Below are 19,902 nucleotides of genomic sequence, written 5' to 3'. Positions count from 1 at the left end.
ACCATTTTGCGCATATGCAAGTACAAGAGATAGTCCATAGGAAAAACAATTTAGCCTTCGGCCCCAGGTTTATAGGGTTGAATTTTTCGATATTGGACATTTAATTTTGTCGGTAATTGGTGGCTAGTTTTGTCGGCAATCGTAAGCCTCTACACCCCCCCCCCCCCCCACTGAAAAAGGTCTAGCGACGCCCCTGGACACGGGAGGTTGTGGGTTCGAACCCCGGCCGCGTCATACCAAAAGACGTTAACAGACGGGAGTTGCTGCTACCTTGTTTGGCGTATAACAATAAGGGATAGAACAACGTCGATCTGGCGCTGCTTATAGTGGCTGCCGGGCTCACGATCGATTGGGCAAAAAGAATTTCCATTTTCGGTTTAACTTAATAAAATTTGGAGTGGACTTTAAAAGATAATTGTTATTATTATTATTATTATATACTCTAGGAACATACAATATCGTGTACATTCTCTACATAGCAAATGTGGTGTGTAAAGCACTGCTAGTTGCACAATTCAAATTCGAATAGAATTATTACTTATTTACTTTTCTAATAATGAATATTTTTCCATCGTACATTTAATAAAATTTCAATCATGATATTTTACAACATTTTGGCCCTTTCACAAGGTTTGAGATTTTCAGCGTGTAAATCCACTTATCACCCTTTAAAGTATATTAAATGCAAGAACAGTAAGAGTAACATTATGAAGGGAATTCAAAATCACAATCACAAGAGCTGCAATACCGATGTAAAGCATATATTACACATCCGTCTAAATCATATTAATGTCAACGTGATTCAGTGGATGAATACTGAAATCGATTGCATGACAATGGTAAAAGAAAAGGGATGATGATTGAGGCACTTTTCATTTCAGCCCATATTTCCTGTTTGTGTGCAAAGATTGTCTGCTCCGTCTGATTCGTCAGATCGAGTGTGGTGCCATCTCTACGATTAATCAAATAAAAGACTATAGTGATGGGGATAGAGAGCGAGCGAGAGAGAGAGAGAGAGAGAGAGAGAGGGGGGGGGGGGAGAGAGAGAGAGAGAGAGAGAGAGAGAGGGAGAGAGAGAGAGAGAGAGAAAGAGAGAGAGAGAAGTGTAAATGTGTGCATCAACATACAAACAGCGCAACATTACAACATAATCATATAGAGCAGTAAACGGAGGGCAAAGAAGAGAGATTGTATATCACACAGCTTTACGTCAAACAGAACCATCTTTACTAATTTAATTTGAATTTAATTGAACTTATTTTCTTTTACAACATGAAAACGGGCACAATCTGTTAATCAGTTAATGAATACGTAGAAAACGTGTTGATACAAACATGCGCGAATAATGTAAAGAAATAAGCCAACATGTAATATAAAAAATAGTATAAATAACTTTAGTTTATCACTTCGCTAATCCAGTAACCTAAGCCTATTATGCAATAGGCACCCTTGGACATTCATGATTACACATTTCCAAAGGAATATTAATTTACATGCACGCCATTTGTCAACTCTTTGATACATTTTGCACCAATTGATGTGAGACTATAGTCGTTATTTTACCACCAAAAGCCATTTTCAAACCTTTTCTTTTTGAGGGAAGTCTTTAATAAGTATAGTTTTTTAAATGCTGTTGAAATTCAACCTTTTCATTTGTTTGACCTACAAATGGGACATGTAGAACCTTAAAGAGCATTGCAAGCCTGGAAGTAAGAGTTTGAAGGACTTACCGACGCGGTTTTCCATGCTCCACCTCCACCTCCATGACCTGATCTTTATTGCAAGCAATTATGACATCATCCACGGCCTCATCTGACCCGCATCGTATGAATCTACCAGTATCAAAATAGACGCAATACAGCATTTCTCCTTTCGTGCTCCTCGTGGTTTTTGCAATGACGACCTTCGTCATTGCCTTGTTTTCGTTCACATTCTGCCCCATTAATATTCTCCTTTTCCTCCTTTTCCTTATCCTTATCGTCAGGAAATCGCATTCGTTTTGCACGTAATGTTTGTTATTCCTAGTTAGGTGCTTTCCTCATGTCCTTTTCCTTTCAAATTTCATAGGCATAGTCTGTAACATCCCTTAAAGGTCACTACATTCTTCGATTTTCGAAGTCACTCATGCATAACCGCCCAGGCGCCATTTTGTCCGTTTCTGGTCCATTTTAAGGCCTTTCTTTCTTCCTTCCTATCTCCACTATCCTAGATCCTATAAACTTCTAACAAATTCCTCTAGATAGTCTAAGAGATGTTCTTTAATCTGCGACGCATAACCTGCCCTTCAAAATGCCGTCTTCATACTCAAAATTCAAATCTGAAACCGACTCCGTCAACTATCTCTCAAATTCTTGAAAAATTGACCCCTAAATAATCTAAAACTGCCATAACTTTCTCATATAAATTCCGTTTTGCATTTAAATCTCACAGTATCTTTATCTCATAATTGCATATAGCCATGCCATATTTCACGCTCCAATGGCTTTGCACAACATAAATAGCGCCCTCTAAAGTTCTGGGAATTGGCTTTCTCTCTGTGGCCGTATCTCCATAATGGCTTGGCAAACCCGTACCCTTTTTTGGATTTAGATACTTGGAGATATGCCCTTTCCAGCCATATACAAAATCATATACCCTATCACTGACCAAATTTGAGAAAATTGCCCTCCAAATTCGCCATTTTCAAGAAAATTGAGAAATAACTTCAACTTGCTCTAAACCAGCGATCTTTATACCTACATCAATGAAACTTGGCAGACACATGTATCCATATACGTGACAACTGTCTGTAAAGTTTAGTAAATTGTAATGCCCTCTTCGCCAAGTTATCGCCCAAAATGATGAATTTACTATGCTTTACGTAATAGCGCGTTTGATGCGTGCAGTACGTTTTGCGCAAATGACAATGGTTTCAAACTGACCGCAATGAAGTGCCCTTTCGAATGATACCAAATATAGTATATTTTCACACAGAAAATTGTGAGTAAATCGCATTGAACAAAGGTCACTACACGAATTCCGCCGAGTTTCCGCCCGAATCTAACACGTATCGGCTATGACGTCATTTTTTTCAGACTGCTTTTCGCCCCTTAAATGTCCTTTTTTTTCCTTGAAAATTTGCAGTTGCATGCCGAGTTCCAATACGCAGGGCACCTCTTGGCCGGATTTTTGAAATTGGTCAAGGGGGCCATTCAAGACGCCATTTTGTTCTATAAATCTATTTTACATCACGTGTTTCGATAGGATTATCATAAAAAAAAGAGAGTGGTTTACAATAACAACCATGAAATTCTCTTTCTAATGATACCAAATACGGCCCATAAAGAGACATAAAGAGAGAGAGAAAAAACAATTTAACTCCGGTCATAATACAGATCCTGTACGTTTTCCGGCCATGAATTACACGCATTGTCTATGGGGCATATCGGGTTCATGCTTTTGGCCCCCAGAACGATCTTCATTGCAATGACGAACATGCACCGAATCCCATTGGTTTTTGCACGCAGTGCTTGCGAGCCCTTTCTAGGTTCCTTCCCCTATCCCAATTTCTTTCAAGCTTCGTATAGGCATAGCCACTACCATCTCATCAAGGTCACTGTTGAGGCCTTTCTTTCGCCCTACCTATCTCCAATATCACAGAAGCTACAGACTTCGTACAAATTGCTCTGGATAGTGCGAGAGAAGCTCTTTCGTTTGACACGTCGAAACATGGCGTCATTGCACGCACATCGTTTTGAGACGATTGCATTTCTAGTTCGTATTGTTTTAATTTGATTCTACAAGATGGAAATGCTCATCAACAATTCAAAAGACCAAATCCCCCAATTTACGATTTCTCTCGTGATAGACTATTGTTAAACGACTATTCTCACTCATGGGCGAATGGTATGAAACCAATTGCAAATCATCTGAAAAAGGAATTTATGTTTATTTTGAGATATGAAAGATAAGTACTATTTAATCATTTAATATGAAAATTCTTAATATAAACAGTGTACACTTTTTTCGGAGGGGGGGGGGACTGAGTGTATTATGGATAGGAAAAGGGATTGGAGAGAGAACGAGAGAGAGAAAGAGAGAGAGAGAAAGAGAGAGGGAGAGAGAGAGAACGAGAGAGAGAGAGAGAGAAGGGGGGGGGGGTAAAAGAAATGAAACATATCAAAGTACTCTTTTAACAAATGATATTGTCTCACCTGATAATCTTCAGATGTTTGAGGTTGTGTGGTGAACTGAAAGCTTGTACAATCAGTTCCATCTTACTGTTGCCAATGCCAAGATCCCTGAATGTCACCTTGACAAGCTGAGGGGAGATATTCAGAAGGGCATTGGGTATTGAAGTGGGCTCCTCGTGGAAACCAGCCGGTCGACGACCATACTCATGTGTTTGAATGGTGAGTTCTGTTGCTCCTGGTAGATGGATCCTCTGGATGACGTCACAGTTGATCGTTCTCTCTGCCTCTATAGTGACCCTTTTCACACTATCAAACATCGAACCACAATCCTGCCATACTTCTAGTGTGCTAGTATCCACTGTCAGCTCAGTCAGGTTGGGGCTCGTGGTACAACTCTGGTCGTGATCATGTACATACAAAAAAGGCAATCAAAGTGCACTAGCAAATGTAGTAGGTTCGATTGTTGGTAAATATATAATGTTTCATGAAAAAAGCAACACAAATTGTGAAAATGGATTATGCTAGCCTCATGGGTATTGTAGAATATAAACAAGGATTTGTAAAAGACATAGGCCGAGCAAATGCGAGAAATCTTTTGCAAAGGCAAGTACAAGTATAAGCATGATAATCAAAGTCTTCAAAACAAATCTGTTTGGCTTTCATGCAATACAATTGTACATGTATATCATTCATTATTTCCTAATAGAGGTATGTTAAAGGTAAGTACAGTTTAAAGATTCAATGAAACGGAAACCAGCCTAATTCAGCCATACGTTAGGATAAACATTAACTAAATAATTTCAAATCAGTCAAATGCAAGTATTCCGTACATCGTATATACAATAATCAAATAAAATGTAACTAGAACACATGTATCAGAATTTGAAATAGTAATATTGAAAAGGATTTTTTTTAAATTAAAAAATAAAAATGTATATCGCGATTAGAACATTTAAACCTTTATCGCTGTATATAGCGTTAATTAATCACATTACTTGAAGTGTGATGCACAGTGGGCCGTTTAAGAATGTCCAATGTCAAATTTTACTGCAGGATTAACAGATATTTAATATGAAACATGTCTACAAGTACAAATATACCACCATATAATTGAGCGTTTGAAGTAATGTTTCGTCCCAACAGATTCTTATTTGTAGGTGTTATAATGCATAGGCATATCGTGAGAAAGGCGGGCGAAGTAACCGTGTCCCCTATTGAAGAAAAATATAGGCGAAACAAGACATTGTATGGGTATAAAACCTTTTTTTTGCTCCTTGCCATTATGGTCATGTCGAAATGATGATGCATGTTTTACATGATTTGTATGAAATAACAATTCATTTAAACACCCAAATGCATTATAACACCTGAGAATAAGAATATAGTTATATATATTAACGCAATTTGTACTGCCCTTTCTTTCAACAATGATATAGATACATGTTATTCCTTTCCTTTTTCAAGTGTCACATTTGTTTTTTGTTATGGTTTTTTTTTTATTAGAATCCCTTTGGAAAACATTTCGCTTTAGTTGAATGTTCCACTACGTTAACATCCGTAAATGACTAAACGATTGAAAATTGTAATGAATATCAATAAACAGATAAAGCTAACAAATAAAGATGATTATTTGTAGGGCTTGGTAATGCAGTGGCAAATCAGATGGTGACAATCAACAACAACAAAAGGGGGAGGGGGTCATTACATTTCTCAGATGCCCTCGTATTCTTTAAAGCCTCTCTTCATAATGAATTATGTATTATACTTGTTCTGTTTTTTTCCTTCTTAATCGTTTGATTGAAATGTCGTAGTTTTACAATGTTTTTAATTTCCCATTGACTCTTTTTTTTTTACACATTGTTTGAATTGAGGTTGGAATATGGAAATAAATGATTTAAATTGAATTGAAAGTGTTGGGAGCCACAAATTCGACAAAAATGTGATGGCAAAATTTCACTTAAATCATATCATAATGTGAAAAAGGACTTCTGCAAAGATCCCCCCCCCCCCAACAAAAAAAGAAAAATGTATTTGAAGATAAAAATGATAAAATAATAACATAATTGGGGTTTTCTGTTGTGCTGTTGTATTCTTTTATCAATATTTATGACATCCTCTTTTACATTATGATACAATTTAAGTGAAATCTTTCCATCAAATTGTTGGGGCCCAACAATTCAGAGGGGCTTCAATTATCTGACCAGCAACCAAAAGTACGTCTTTCCTTCGTAATTTCATAGGTCTATTTACTTTGAGTTTATTTCTTTGTAAGCGCTATGGAGTTTTGTATTTATCTTTTCTAAATATTCGATACATAGTAAGAAGAGAAAAAGCAAAGGTTTATGACATTTAAGTGCCGTTGTGGGTGGGGAGGGGGGGGGGGGGGGTAAATTGCATAATTAAGGACCCATTCTTATTTTGTATAATTATGCCAGATAGTGTTTTTCCGAAGGAGGGGGGGGGGGGGGGAGGGGGGCGTTTGTCCCTATTCTCGATCCACCATTATTCACCCCGTGGAGTGATCACGTGGGGCCAGAGGATATCATTGCTGACACACAGCGCCTTGTAAACCCTGGAAAAGGAGCTGTTTGAATTCGATTATTATTATTATTACTATTATTATTATTATTAATATTTTAATTATTATCAATTATCCTCTGAGAAACACTTCTCCAATGAAAAGGGTCTCAATCTGTCGTGCAAACTTATTACAGGCTCTTGGTGTATATTTTTATATGGATTATCACCAGTTTAACCTGGCTGCATTGATACAATGTTATGCGTAATGTTGACATTTCAACAGCCCCTCCTAGATATAGTTTTGAAAGAACTAATTAAAGTGATCAATTCTTGTTCATCATAGAAGCCGCCCATTGCCATTTTTTAATATATTTGGATGAAGTATAGCTGTGAAAAATATTGTTTTTACTATCAATCTTTAATATTACGTTTGTCTGTTTTTGTATTTGACAGAAAGTTTACTTTTCGCATCAACTTCCCGAAACTTTCAGCTTTTCCTACCTGCTTCCTCTTAACGGTGTATACTTTGAACAGTAAAATCGTACAATTTCGTTTGACGATATAGGAAAGAGTGCACCTCTAGTAAAACAAAACATGTATTGATTTGCTAAGAGTCCCCAAAAATGTGATCAAATCAATACCTTTGCAGATGATGCCATCGATGACGATGTTGAGTAGAAGTCATCGTGAAACTGACTGCCGAGTGACAGCTTCTCCAGATGAGTCATCTTACAGACGAACTGAGCGAGATCACGTGATGCAGAGGGACGTTCATTGAGACTCAAATAGTTGAGCTCAAGAGTCTCAATCTGTTTTGATAGCAACATTTTGTTGAATGAATGTTAATAAAAACCAAATAAAACTATATTAAAAAATCAACAGTATGTTTGATATATATTAATATCGTTGCCACATTAAAAAAAAAAGTCTTAACACAATGGCATTTATTGTGTTTAATGATGTTTAAATCTTGACATCTGAAATGATTACTGATTGCAATAGTTCCTGAATTCCTTTGCGACCGATATACATTGCATCATGTTACAGTAGCCTTCCTCATTCATTTGAACAAGCTCTACGTTATTCTGACATTTGATTTAAATAGCACTTTTAAAAATGAATTTTACATAATAAAATAAAATAAAATATATATGGAACACTTTTCAGTTTCCAAAGGATTACAGAAATAATACAAAACGGGAACGAAGAGATTCGATTTTTCATTTTGTAGGTTTTTAAATTAAACTATTTAGTCTCATCAGTATTCACAATTGAAAAAGCTGTCTTTCCATCAGTAATTCCGTAGCACTTCGAATCGTCATATGAAATTTAAAGAATGGTAAATATTATTCACTATCAATCATATAATCTTCACTCTGTTTTTGTATTATGACAGAAAGTTCACTTTTAACACCCACTTACTGAAGCGATCAACTTTTCCTACCTGATTCTTCTTAACGGTGTTCCAATAGGGAGAGAAAATTGTACACTTGCGTTTGACTATAAAGGAAAGAGTGCACCAACAGTATAAGCAAAACATGTACTGATTTGCTAAGAGTCCAACAAAATATGATCAAATCAATACCTTTGCGGATAATGCCATCGATGACGATGTTGAGTAGAAGTCATCGTGATACAGACCGCCGAGTATCAGGTCCTTCAGATGAGTCATCTTACAGATGAACTGAGCAAGATCACGTGATGAAGAGGGACGTTTCCATAGATCAGCAGAGTAGATCCAAAGAGTCTCAATCTGTTATGATAGCAACATTATGTTGAATGAATACTAATAACAACCAAATATCTCTATATTCCAGAATCAACAATTCATTAAAAATTATATTAACATCGTTGCCGTATAGTAACATTGTGTTAGATAAACTCCTAACACAATATGATTTATTTTGTGTATGATAGACAAATCTTGACATCTGAAATTAGTACCACTTTCAATAGTTCTTGGCTCCTTTTGAGACCGATTCAATGGTGTTTATTCCTACATGTAACTGATAGATAATGACAGAGATGATTAGTTTGTTTTTGATTAATCCCATCGAGACTGTAGGCATTGCGGATAAAGTAAATAATAATATTTTCTAGATCATGTTGATCTGTTGACTGAGGGAGTAGTGGGTAAATATGAATGAAGGACTTGGCTCCTGATCTAAATTCTAACGGAACAAAAGAGAAGAAGTCAACGCAAAGCATAGCATCCCCTCGCCGGGTACAATTTCCTTAATTGAGCAATTTTTGCATATTTAATGGTCTGTGACCTTTGAGCTTTGACGTGTTTACTCAACAACATTACTTACGTTATTGGATTAAAAAAAAATTTTTTCGCGTATATCTAAGTAGGCATTTTCGCATATTTAATGAGCTATGACCTTTGTCCTTTGACCTACATACTCAGAAATTAAACATAGGCTGTATTTTGATACCATGTGCCTTCATATCAAATTTCATTAAAATCCGCTAATTATTATTAAAATTATCAAACGGAAACCAGATTTTTTTACGGAAGGACAGAAGAAATGACGTGCGGCAGCTTTACTACATGTATATCGCCTCCGACTTCGTCGACGAAGGGTTTAATAAAACAAGAAGGCATAACGGTCACAAACCAGTCCTCAACTACACTACTCTACATGGAAAATGTGTGCTTTTAATCGGGGGAAAATCAGGACATGCTGATAATGTTATCGACTACATCATAGTGATGGATCAATGATTGTAAGAGAAGAGGGGATTTTTCATCTCGCGGTCATGATTATTATGATCCGGTAATTTTACTGATCCTACTACATGTAAACGTCGGAATGAATGAGGGGTGGCGGAGGAGGAGGGGGGGGGGGGGGTGAACGATCCACATACTGGATGTCAAGTCTTAATCTGTTATAATAGTTACATTGTATTGGATAAACAATTGCTGACATAACACTACTTAAAAATAATTGTAACATTACATCATTCTTGAGTTGCCATCCTCATTATTTCACAAAAGCTATACGTTAATCAGAAATTAGATTTAGTAAAAAAAATGTTGAAAAAAATAATTGTACATAACAGAAAAGTGTGAAATAAAATGTAGATTGAAAACTTTGCAGTTTCCAAAGGGTTTCAGATATAATTCAAACAGGGACAAAGAGATTCGATTTTTCATTTGTTAAGGTTTTTGAATTTAAATATTTAGTCTCATTAGCATTCGCAGTTGAAATAGTTGTCTCGCCATCAGCAATTCCATAGCACCCCGAATAGTCATATGAATTTTAAAATATGGTTTATATATTCACTATTGATCTTAAAATCTTCCCTCTGATTTTGTATTACGACAGAAATTCACTTTTCGCATCCACTTCCTGAAATGATCAACTTTTCGGACCTGCTCTTAACGGTGTAACAAATAGGGAGAGTAAAATTGTACACTTGCTTTTGACTAAAAGGAAAGAGTACAACTCTAGTATATCCAAAACATGAAGTGATTTGTTGAGAGCCCTGAAATATACGATCAAATCAATACCTTTACAGATGATGCCATCGATAACGATGTTGAGTAGAAGTCATCGTGATACTGAGCGCCGAGTGTCAGGTCCTTCAGATGAGTCATCTTACAGATGAACTGAGCCAGATCACGCGATGAAGAGGGACGTTTATTGAGATCTTTAGAGTAAATCCAAAGAGTCTCAATCTGTTATGATAGCAACATTATGTTGAATGAATACTAATAACAACCAAATAGCTCTATATTCCAGAATCAACAATTCATTAAAAATTATATTAACATCGTTGCCGTATAGTAACATTGTGTTAGATAAACTCCTAACACAATATCATTTATTTTGTGTATGATAGACAAATTTTGACACCTTAAATTAGTACCACTTTCAATAGTTCATGGCTTCTTTTGAGACCGATTCAATGGTGTTTATTCCTACATGTAACTGATAGATAATGACAGAGATGATTAGTTTGTTTTTGATTAATCCCATCGAGACTGTAGGCATTGCGGATAAAGTAAATTATAATATTTTCTAGATCATGTTGATCTGTTGACTGAGGGAGTAGTGGGTAAATATGAATGAAGGACTTAGCTCCTGATCTAAATTCTAACGGAACAAAAGAGAAGAAGTCAACGCAAAGCGTAGCATCCCCTCGCCGGGTACAATTTCCTTAATTGAGCAATTTTTGCATATTTAATGGTCTGTGACCTTTGAGCTTTAACGTGTTTACTCAACAACATTACTTACGTTATTGGATAAAAAAAAAAAAAATTCGCGTATATCTAAGTAGACAATTTCGCATATTTAATGAGCTATGACCTTTGTCCTTTGACCTACATACTCCGAAATTAAACATAGGCTGTATTTTGATACCATGTGCCTTCATATCAAATTTCATTAAAATCCGCTAATTATTATTAAAATTATCAAATGGAAACCATATTTTTTTTACGGAAGGACAGAAGGAAGGACGTACGGCAGCTTTACTACATGTATATCGCCTCCGACTTCGTCTACGAGGGGTTTAATAAAACAAGAAGGCATAACGGTCACAAACTATTGCTCAACTGCACTACTCTACATGGAAAATGTGTGCTTTTAATCGGGGGGAAATCAGGACATGCTGATAATGTTATCGACTACATCATAGTGATGGATCAATGATTGTAAGAGAAGAGAGGATTTTTCATCTCGCGGTCATGATTATTATGATCCGGTAATTTTACTGATCCTACTACATGTAAACGTCGGAATGAATGAGGGGTAGCGGAGGAGGGGGGGGGGGGTGGACGATCCACATATTGGATGTCAAGTCTTAATCTGTTATAATTGCTGACATAACACTACTTAAAAATAATTGTAAACATTACATCATTCTTGAGTTGCCATCCTCATCATTTTACAAAAGATTTAGGTTAATCAGAAATTAGATTTAGTAAAAAATGTTGAATTTTTTTTTTGTACATAACAGAAAAGTGTGAAATAAAATGTAGATAGAAAACTTTGCAGTTTCCAAAGGGTTTCAGATATAATTCAAACGGGGACAAAGAGATTTGATTTTTCATTTGTTTAGGTTTTTGAATTTAAATATTTAGTCTCATCAGCATTCGCAGTTGAAATGGCTGTCTCTCTATCAGCAATTCCATAGCACCCCGAATAGTCATATGAAATTTAAAATATGGTTTATATATTCACTATTGATCTTAAAATCTTCCCTCTGATTTTGTATTACGACAGAAATTCACTTTTCGCATCCACTTCCTGAAACGATCAACTTTTCGGACCTACTCTTAACGGTGTAACAAATAGGGAGAGTAAAATTGTACACTTGCATTTGACTATAAAGGAAAGAGTACAACTCTAGTATATCCAAAACATGAAGTGATTTGTTGAGAGCCCTGAAAAATACGATCAAATCAATACCTTTACAGATGATGCCATCGATGACGATGTTGAGTAGAAGTCATCGTGATACTGACCGTCGAGTGTCAGGTCCTTCAGATGAGTCATCTTACAGATGAACTGAGCGAGATCACGTGATGCAGATGGTTGTTTAATGAGATCATCAGAGTTGATGTAAAGAGTCTCAATCTGTTATGATAGCAACATTATGTTGAATGAATACTAATAATAACCAGTTAACTTTACTCAAGAATCATTGTTTTTAAATTGTATTAATATCGCTGCCACAATGAAAAACTCTTAACACAATAACATTTATTTTTGCTTAAGATGTACATGTCTTGACACCTGAAATTAAAACAAATTTCAATAGTTCATGGCTTCTTTTGAGACCGATTCAATGGTGTTTTTTCATAACTGATAGATAATGACAGAGGTGATTAGTTTGTTTTTGATTGATCCAATCGTGACTGTAGGCATTGCGGATAAAGAAAATGATAATATTTCCTAGATCATGTTGACCTGTTGACTGAGGGAGTAGTGGGTAAATATGAATGAAGGACTTGGCTCACGATCTAAAGTCTTACAGAACAAAAGAGAAGAAGTCAACGCAAAGAGTAGCATCCCCTCGCTGGGTACAATTTCCTCAATTGAGCATTTTTTGCATATTTAATGGGCTGTGACCTTTGAGCTTTGACGCATGTACTCAATAACATTACTTACGTTATAGGATTTTTTTTTAATTTCGCATATTTACCTAGGCATTTTCTCATATTTAACGAGCTATGTCCTTTGACCTACATACTCAGAAATCAAACTTAGGCTATATTTGAATACGATGTGCCTTCATATCAAATTTCATTAAAATCCCTTAAACATTACTAAAGTTATCAAAATGAAACCAGATTTTGTACGGAAGGACAGAAGGAAGGACGTGCGGCAGCTTTACTACATGTATATCGCCTTCGACTTCGTCGACGAGGGGTTTAATAAAACAAGAAGGCATAACGGTCACAAACCAGTGCTCAACTACACTACTCTACATGGAAAACGTGTGCTTTTAATCGGGGAAGAACCAGAACACCCTTATTATGTTATCGACAACATTATATGGTGGATCCATGGTTGTAAGAGCAGCCGCGAAGCCACTAGGGGGGGGGGGGGGAGGGGCACGGGGGGGGGGGGCACATGCCCCTCCTAAAATTTCCAGGATCGGTTGAAATTTTGTAGACCCCTTTTTTGACCTCGATCGATTACATGTATGTGCCCCCGAAACATCAAACTTTGGCTACGTGCCTGTGTAAGAGAAGAGGGGATTTCATCCCCCGGTCATATGATCCGGTAATTTGACTGACCCTACTACATTTAAACGTTGGCATGATGAGGGGTGGTGGGGGGGGGGGGGGGGAGCGATCCATATACCGGATGTCTTAATCTGTTATAATAGTTACATTATATTGGATAAACAATTATTGCTGACATAACACTACTTAAAAATAATTTTAAACATTACATCTTGCTTCAGTTGCCATCCTCATTATTTTACAAAAGCTATACGTTATTCTGAAATTTGATTTAGTAAAACATATTGGAAAAATATTTGTACATAACAGGAAAGTGTGAAATACAATGTACATGGAAAACTTTGCAAGTTTCCAAAGGGTTTCAGATATACTTCGAACGGGGACAAAGAGATTTGATTTTTCATTTGTTTAGGTTTTTAAATTTAAATATTTAGTCTCATCAGCATTCGCAGTTGAAATAGTTGTCTCTCCATCAGCAATTCCATAGCACCCCGAATAGTCATATGAAATTCAAAATATGGTTTATATTGTTCACTATTGATCTTATAATCTTCCCTCTGAATTAGTATTATGACAGAAATTCACTTTTCGCATCCACTTCCTGGAACGATAAAATGTTTTCATACCTGCTTACTCTTAAGGGTGTACCTATATACAGTGTGAGTCAAAAAACAGTTTACACCTAGAAAATTGCTAATTATTTTAAAAAATAATCTGTAAAAAGTAGATTATTATACATCTAATGAAAGAATGTTTTATCCCAAATCATTTGGTATCATTTTTGTGTGGTATGTGTTTATTGCGAGAGTGCAAAATTCAACTTGCGCCAAAGTTCCTTATTTGATGTTTGAATAAAACAATTGGGATTTGGGTATTAATTCGGTCTTTGCAGATCCAAATAACATCCCTAAGAAAATTAATCATAACACACATATCAAATATCAACGAACATTTGTGTGCGTGTGTGTGTGTGTGTGTGTGTGACTTTGCTCCTGCAAAAAGCATATGCAATGCATTTAATTTGATACATTCAATTCATTCTCTCACTCCTCTAAAATCCTAACGTAATACATGCCGTAGGCATCACTTTGGCGCAAGTCAATTTTTGCACTCTCGCAAACAATGCCTCCTGTTCATCCAAGCGTGAACACATACCACACAAAAATGATACCAAATGATTTAGGATTAAACATTCTTTCATGAGAGGTATAATAATTTCCTGTTCATAGATGATTTTTTTAAATAATTAGTCATTTTCAAGGTGTAAACTTTTTTTTGACTCACACGGTATAGGGAGAGTAAAGTTGTACTCTGGCGTATGACTATATAGGAAAGAGTACACTTCCAGTATAACAAAAACATGTAATGATTTGCTATGAGTCCAACAAAATATGATCACAACAATACCTTTGCAGATGATACCATCGATGACGCTGTTGAGTAGAAGTCATCGTGACACTGACCGCAGAGTGTCAGGTCCTTCAGATGAGTCATCTTACATATGAACTGAGCGAGATCACGTGATGCAGAGGGACGTTCATTGATATCAACAGGGTAGATCGCAAGAGTCTCAATCTGTTATGAAAGCAACATTATGTTGAATGAATACTAATAACAACCAAATAAACTATATTCAAGAATCAACAACTTGTTTTAAATTGTAATAATATCGTTGCCACAATGAAAAACTCTCATCACAATCACATTTATTATGTTTAAGATGTACAAGTCTTGACACCTAAAATTAAAACTAATTTCAATAGTTCATGGCTTCTTTGAGACCGATTCAATGGCGTTAAGTCATAAATGATAGATAATGACAGAGGTGATTAGGTTTTTTTGATTGATCCAATCGTGACCGTAGGCATTGCGGATAAAGAAAATGATAATATTTCCTAGATCATGTTGACCAGTTGACTGAGGGAGAAGTAGGGAAATATAAATGGAGGACTTGGCTCACGATCTAAAGTCTTACAGATCAAAAGAGAAGAATCAACGCAAAGCGTAGCATCCACTCACAGGGTACAATTTCCTCAATTGAGCATTTTTTGCATATTTAATGGGCTTTGACCTTTGAGCTTTGGCGCATGTACTCAATTACATTGCTTACGTTATTGGATTTTTTTTTAATCGTGTATATTTACCTAGGCATTTTCTCATGTTTAACGAGCTATGACCTTTGTCCTTTGACCTACATACTCAGAAATCGAATTTAGGCTATATTTGAATACGATGTGCCTTCATATCAAATTTCATTAAAATCCCTTAAACATTACTAAAGTTATTTAAAATGAAACCAGATTTTTTACGAAAGGACAGAAGGAAGGACGTGCGGCAGCTTTACTACATGTATATCGCCTCCGACCTCGTCGACGAGGGGTTTAATAAAACAAGAAGGCATAACGGTCACAAACCAGTGCTCAACCGTATCAGGACAACTACCCCCTGGGCAATCACCCCCCGGAAAATTACCCCCCGGAAAACTACCCCCCCAAGGACAATTACCCCCCAGAAAATTACCCCCCGGAGAATAACCCCCCGAGGACAATTACCCCCCAAGGACAATTACCCCCCGGAAAATTACCCCCCGGAGAATTACCCCCCGAGGACAATTACCCCCCGAGGACAATTACCCCCCCCCCCCGAGGACAACTACCCCCGAGGACAATTACCCCCCGAGGACAATTACCCCCCGAGGACACTTACCCCCCGAGGACAATTACCCCCGAGGACAACTACCCCGGAGGACAATTACCCCCCGAGGACAACTACCCCCCCAATGACAATCACCCCCGAGGAATTTGAAATATTGTGACGTACAATGCGAGATTCTCTCCGTATTGCTATTTACCGAAAATTGTATAAACTTTTGATTTTCTTAGTTATTTATGAAGTTCATTTTAGTCTTTTTAAATTATTCAATACGATGTGGGGGGTGGAGGTTATCCAATTCCCCCGTAGTTTTGCCACCGAGTAAAGAACAGAAATTACATTTCTTAGAAATTTAACAATACATTGCGCGCAGATGAGTACGCGTTACAGCAACAATGGCACAACAATTAAATTAGGATGTAAGATTTCATTTATGCATCCTCTGTAACGTTTATAATCAGCTGATCGTGTATTTGTCTTTGTATGTATGGGCCAGGGGCGGCGATCCCGGGGGACGACACGTCGCCCCTCAATTTTTTTTAGGGGGGTCGTCCCCCCCCCCCTGATAATTTGAAAAAGTGCACAAAAATAAGTGTATACCAAATACTGACTAAAGACTGCAACAAACTTTTAGGCTCAAGAGGGCCCACGAGTGCAGCGTTTAGACAACAAAAAGTGCAAAAATCTTCTCGCTCGGGATCTATGCTCCTCGCACAATATTCTTCATATGTACGAGTAAATATTGTAGAAAAGTGAAGTGTGAAAAAGGTATAATGTTTGTTTTTATACTATTGTTTTGCTAAGGAATGTAATTTGTTAATACAACAAAACTTCAAAAACCTGTCACTTCCGTCACCTTCTTCCCTCTCATTCACTCTGCTCCCTCGCACTGGCGTAATGATTAGGGGAGGGGGAGGCTTGTTGCCCTCTAATAAAATTCAAACTTGGTTTATTTCTAATTCGATACCAGAGATTTACAAATGTTGCTGAAATGGCATGGTTTTTCCCTCAGCTTCCACGGGGCTCTGCCCCCTAGACCCCACCAAGGGCCCTAAGGCGGGCTCCTGGTTGCTCATCTGACCGTTATTAAATGCCTAAAACCCCTGAGCTTCATGGGGCTACGCCCCTGGACCCCACGTCAATTTACGCTCCACTTGCTTCGCTCGCTTTGTTCTTCCTGATCGAAAATACTTTAGCGCCCCCCACCCACTTTGAAAAACGTTCCGCGGGGCCTGCATGTACCATGTAGGAGTGGGGGGTGCGGATTTTGTTGTCAGCCCCCCCCCCAAGAAGTTTTTACTCATTACGCCACTGCTCCCCTCCCCCGGTCATGAAAAGAAATCGCCGCCCCTGGTATGGGCCCTTATCCATGATCCAAAATGAAGGTTTTCTTCACGTTATCTATATATTTATGTTGTCATGCTGAAGTATAATATGTTTTCTTGTACGGTAAATTATTTTGAAATAGAAATTGCCTTCAAGTTATATGTACGGTGCCATGGGAAAAGAAAAGAAATATTCGCTTTCTGGTAATTCATCTCATTTGATTTTGTAACTCCAGCGCAGCGTTTTTCAACCGGGGTGCCGCAAGAGAATGTTAGTTACATTGGGAAAACGTTGATTTTGTGAAAAACAAATATCAGAAACAGTTAGAGTACGTAATTACCTAAGAAAATAAAGTTTTAAAGATAACAAAGTGTATTTCTTCCTTGCTCGCTGACAATATTTTGACAGCAAGGCGCATGAATATATATTATATCTTTTATTTCGAGATTACGTTGTTACCACACTCATTACATTAAAAACATGATAAATAAGGGCAACGAGAGGCCCGAATATCCTCATATTCGTACATCAAGGTCATGACCGAATACATCACTTTGTATTAATGTACATTCGGCGGCAAGGTACCTGCATACAGTACTTTAAATCGCTTATGATGTGTTGATTACAAACTAATTTTACCAGTTTGAAAATGTCTTCTCCTTTTTTATTCTTAAATGTGCCCATACGTGTGTACATAGCACTTGACGAGTGCCAGAGTCATACAAAATAAGTAGTCTGTGAAGACTTTGGGATTTGGGAGAAACTTTAATTTCTAAAGAGGGTACCTACTTGTACCGTGACTAACAACAAGCTGAAATAACGCTGCTCCAGAGAAATGTATTTCTATGCATTTTGAGAAGCGCTGGACGATTACCCCCCCCCCCCCCCAACGAAACGAAATATCGATCGGCCGAATTTTCAAATTTTGAGACCCTAAAAAAAAAATATATGTCCTCTTACCCCTGGTAAGAGGTCCTGGGTGGTCCTAGGGGGTAGTTTTCTATGGGGGGGGGGGGGTATTCTCCGGGGGGTAAATGTCCTCGGGGGGAATTGTCCTGGGGGTTAGTTTTCCACGGGGGGGGGGGGGGTAATTCTCCGGGGGGTAATTGTCCTCGGGGGTAATTTTCCGGGGGGTAATTGTCCTCGGGGGGTAGTTGTCCTCGGGGGTAATTGTCCTTGGGGGGTAATTGTCCTCGGGGGGTAATTGTCCTCGGGGGGTAATTGTCCTCGGGGGTAGTTGTCCTTGGGGGGTAATTTTTCTGGGGGGTAATTTTCCGGGGGGTAATTGTCCTTGGGGGGTAGTTGTCCTTGGGGGGTAATTCTCCGGGGGGAAATTTTCTGGGGGGTAATTGTCCTTGGGGGGTAGTTTTCCGGGGGGTAATTTTCCGGGGGGTGATTGCCCAGGGGGTAATTGTCCTAGAACCGTTACATTATATTGGATAACAATTATTGCTGACATAACACTACTTAAAAATAATTTTAAACATTACATCATGCTTCAGTTGCCATCCTGATTATTTTACAAAAGCTATACGTTATTCTGAAATTTGATTTAGTAAAACATATTGGAAAAATATTTGTACATAACAGAAAATTGTGAAATAAAATGTACATGGAAAACTTTGCAAGTTTCCAAAAGTTTCAGATATAATTCGAACGGGGACAAAGAGATTTGATTTTTCATTTGTTTAGGTTTTTAAATTTAAATATTTAGTCTCATCAGCATTCGCAGTTGAAATAGTTGTCTCTCCATCAGCAATTCCATAGCACCCCGAATAGTCATATGAAATTCAAAATATGGTTTATATTGTTCACTATTGATCTTATAATCTTCCCTCTGAATTAGTATTATGACATAAATTCACTTTTCGCATCCACTTCCTGAAACGATAAAATGTTTTCATACCTGCTTACTCTTAACGGTGTTCCTATATACAGTGTGAGTCAAAAAACAGTTTACACCTAGAAAATTGCTAATTATTAGAAAAAATCATCTGTAAACAGTAAATTATTATACATCTTATGAAAGAGTGTTTTATCCCAAATTATTTGGTATCATTTTTGTGTGGTATGTGTTTACGCTTGGATTAACAGGAAGCATTGATTGCGAGAGTGCAAAATTCGACTTGCGCCAAAGTTCCTCATTTGATATTTGAATAAAATAATTGGGATTTGGGTATTAATTCGGTCTTTGCAGATCCAAATAACATCCCTAAGAAAATTAATCATGCCACACATATCAAATATCAACGAACATTTGTGTGCGTGTGTGTGTGTGTGTGTGTGTGTGACTTTGCTCCTGCAAAAAGCATATGCAATGCATTTAATTTGATACATTCAATTCATTCTCTCACTCCGCTAAAATCCTAACGTAATACATACCGTAGGCATCACTTTGGCGCAAGTCAATTTTTGCACTCTCGCAAACAATGCCTCCTGTTCATCCAAGCGTGAACACATTCCACACAAAAATGATACTAAATGATTTAGGATTAAACATTCTTTCATGAGAGGTATAATAATTTCCTG

At 37.3% G+C, this 19,902-nt stretch overlaps 1 protein-coding gene across 1 annotated transcript in view; it reads right to left on the bottom strand.

Moving 5' to 3' along the window:
• Positions 1–376: 376 nt before the first annotated feature.
• Positions 377–19,902, bottom strand: part of LOC105447047 — a 36,492-nt gene continuing 16,966 nt past the window's right edge. The window contains exons 9-16 of the mRNA XM_030995069.1: positions 14,803–14,970; positions 12,113–12,280; positions 10,210–10,377; positions 8,278–8,445; positions 7,334–7,501; positions 4,194–4,567; positions 1,731–1,832; positions 377–974 (exon numbers count right to left, since the gene is read on the bottom strand). Coding sequence (XP_030850929.1) covers positions 959–974; positions 1,731–1,832; positions 4,194–4,567; positions 7,334–7,501; positions 8,278–8,445; positions 10,210–10,377; positions 12,113–12,280; positions 14,803–14,970 — 1,332 coding nt within the window. The 3' untranslated portion in view covers positions 377–958. The remainder of the gene's footprint in view (positions 975–1,730; positions 1,833–4,193; positions 4,568–7,333; positions 7,502–8,277; positions 8,446–10,209; positions 10,378–12,112; positions 12,281–14,802; positions 14,971–19,902) is intronic.

Source organism: Strongylocentrotus purpuratus, unplaced genomic scaffold (assembly GCF_000002235.5).
Source record: "Strongylocentrotus purpuratus isolate Spur 01 unplaced genomic scaffold, Spur_5.0 spur5_scaffold_21, whole genome shotgun sequence".
In the NCBI taxonomy this organism is placed as follows: domain Eukaryota; kingdom Metazoa; phylum Echinodermata; class Echinoidea; order Camarodonta; family Strongylocentrotidae; genus Strongylocentrotus; species Strongylocentrotus purpuratus.
Note: the sequence above shows the minus strand (reverse complement) of the source record. Positions and strands in the feature narration are given on the sequence as shown.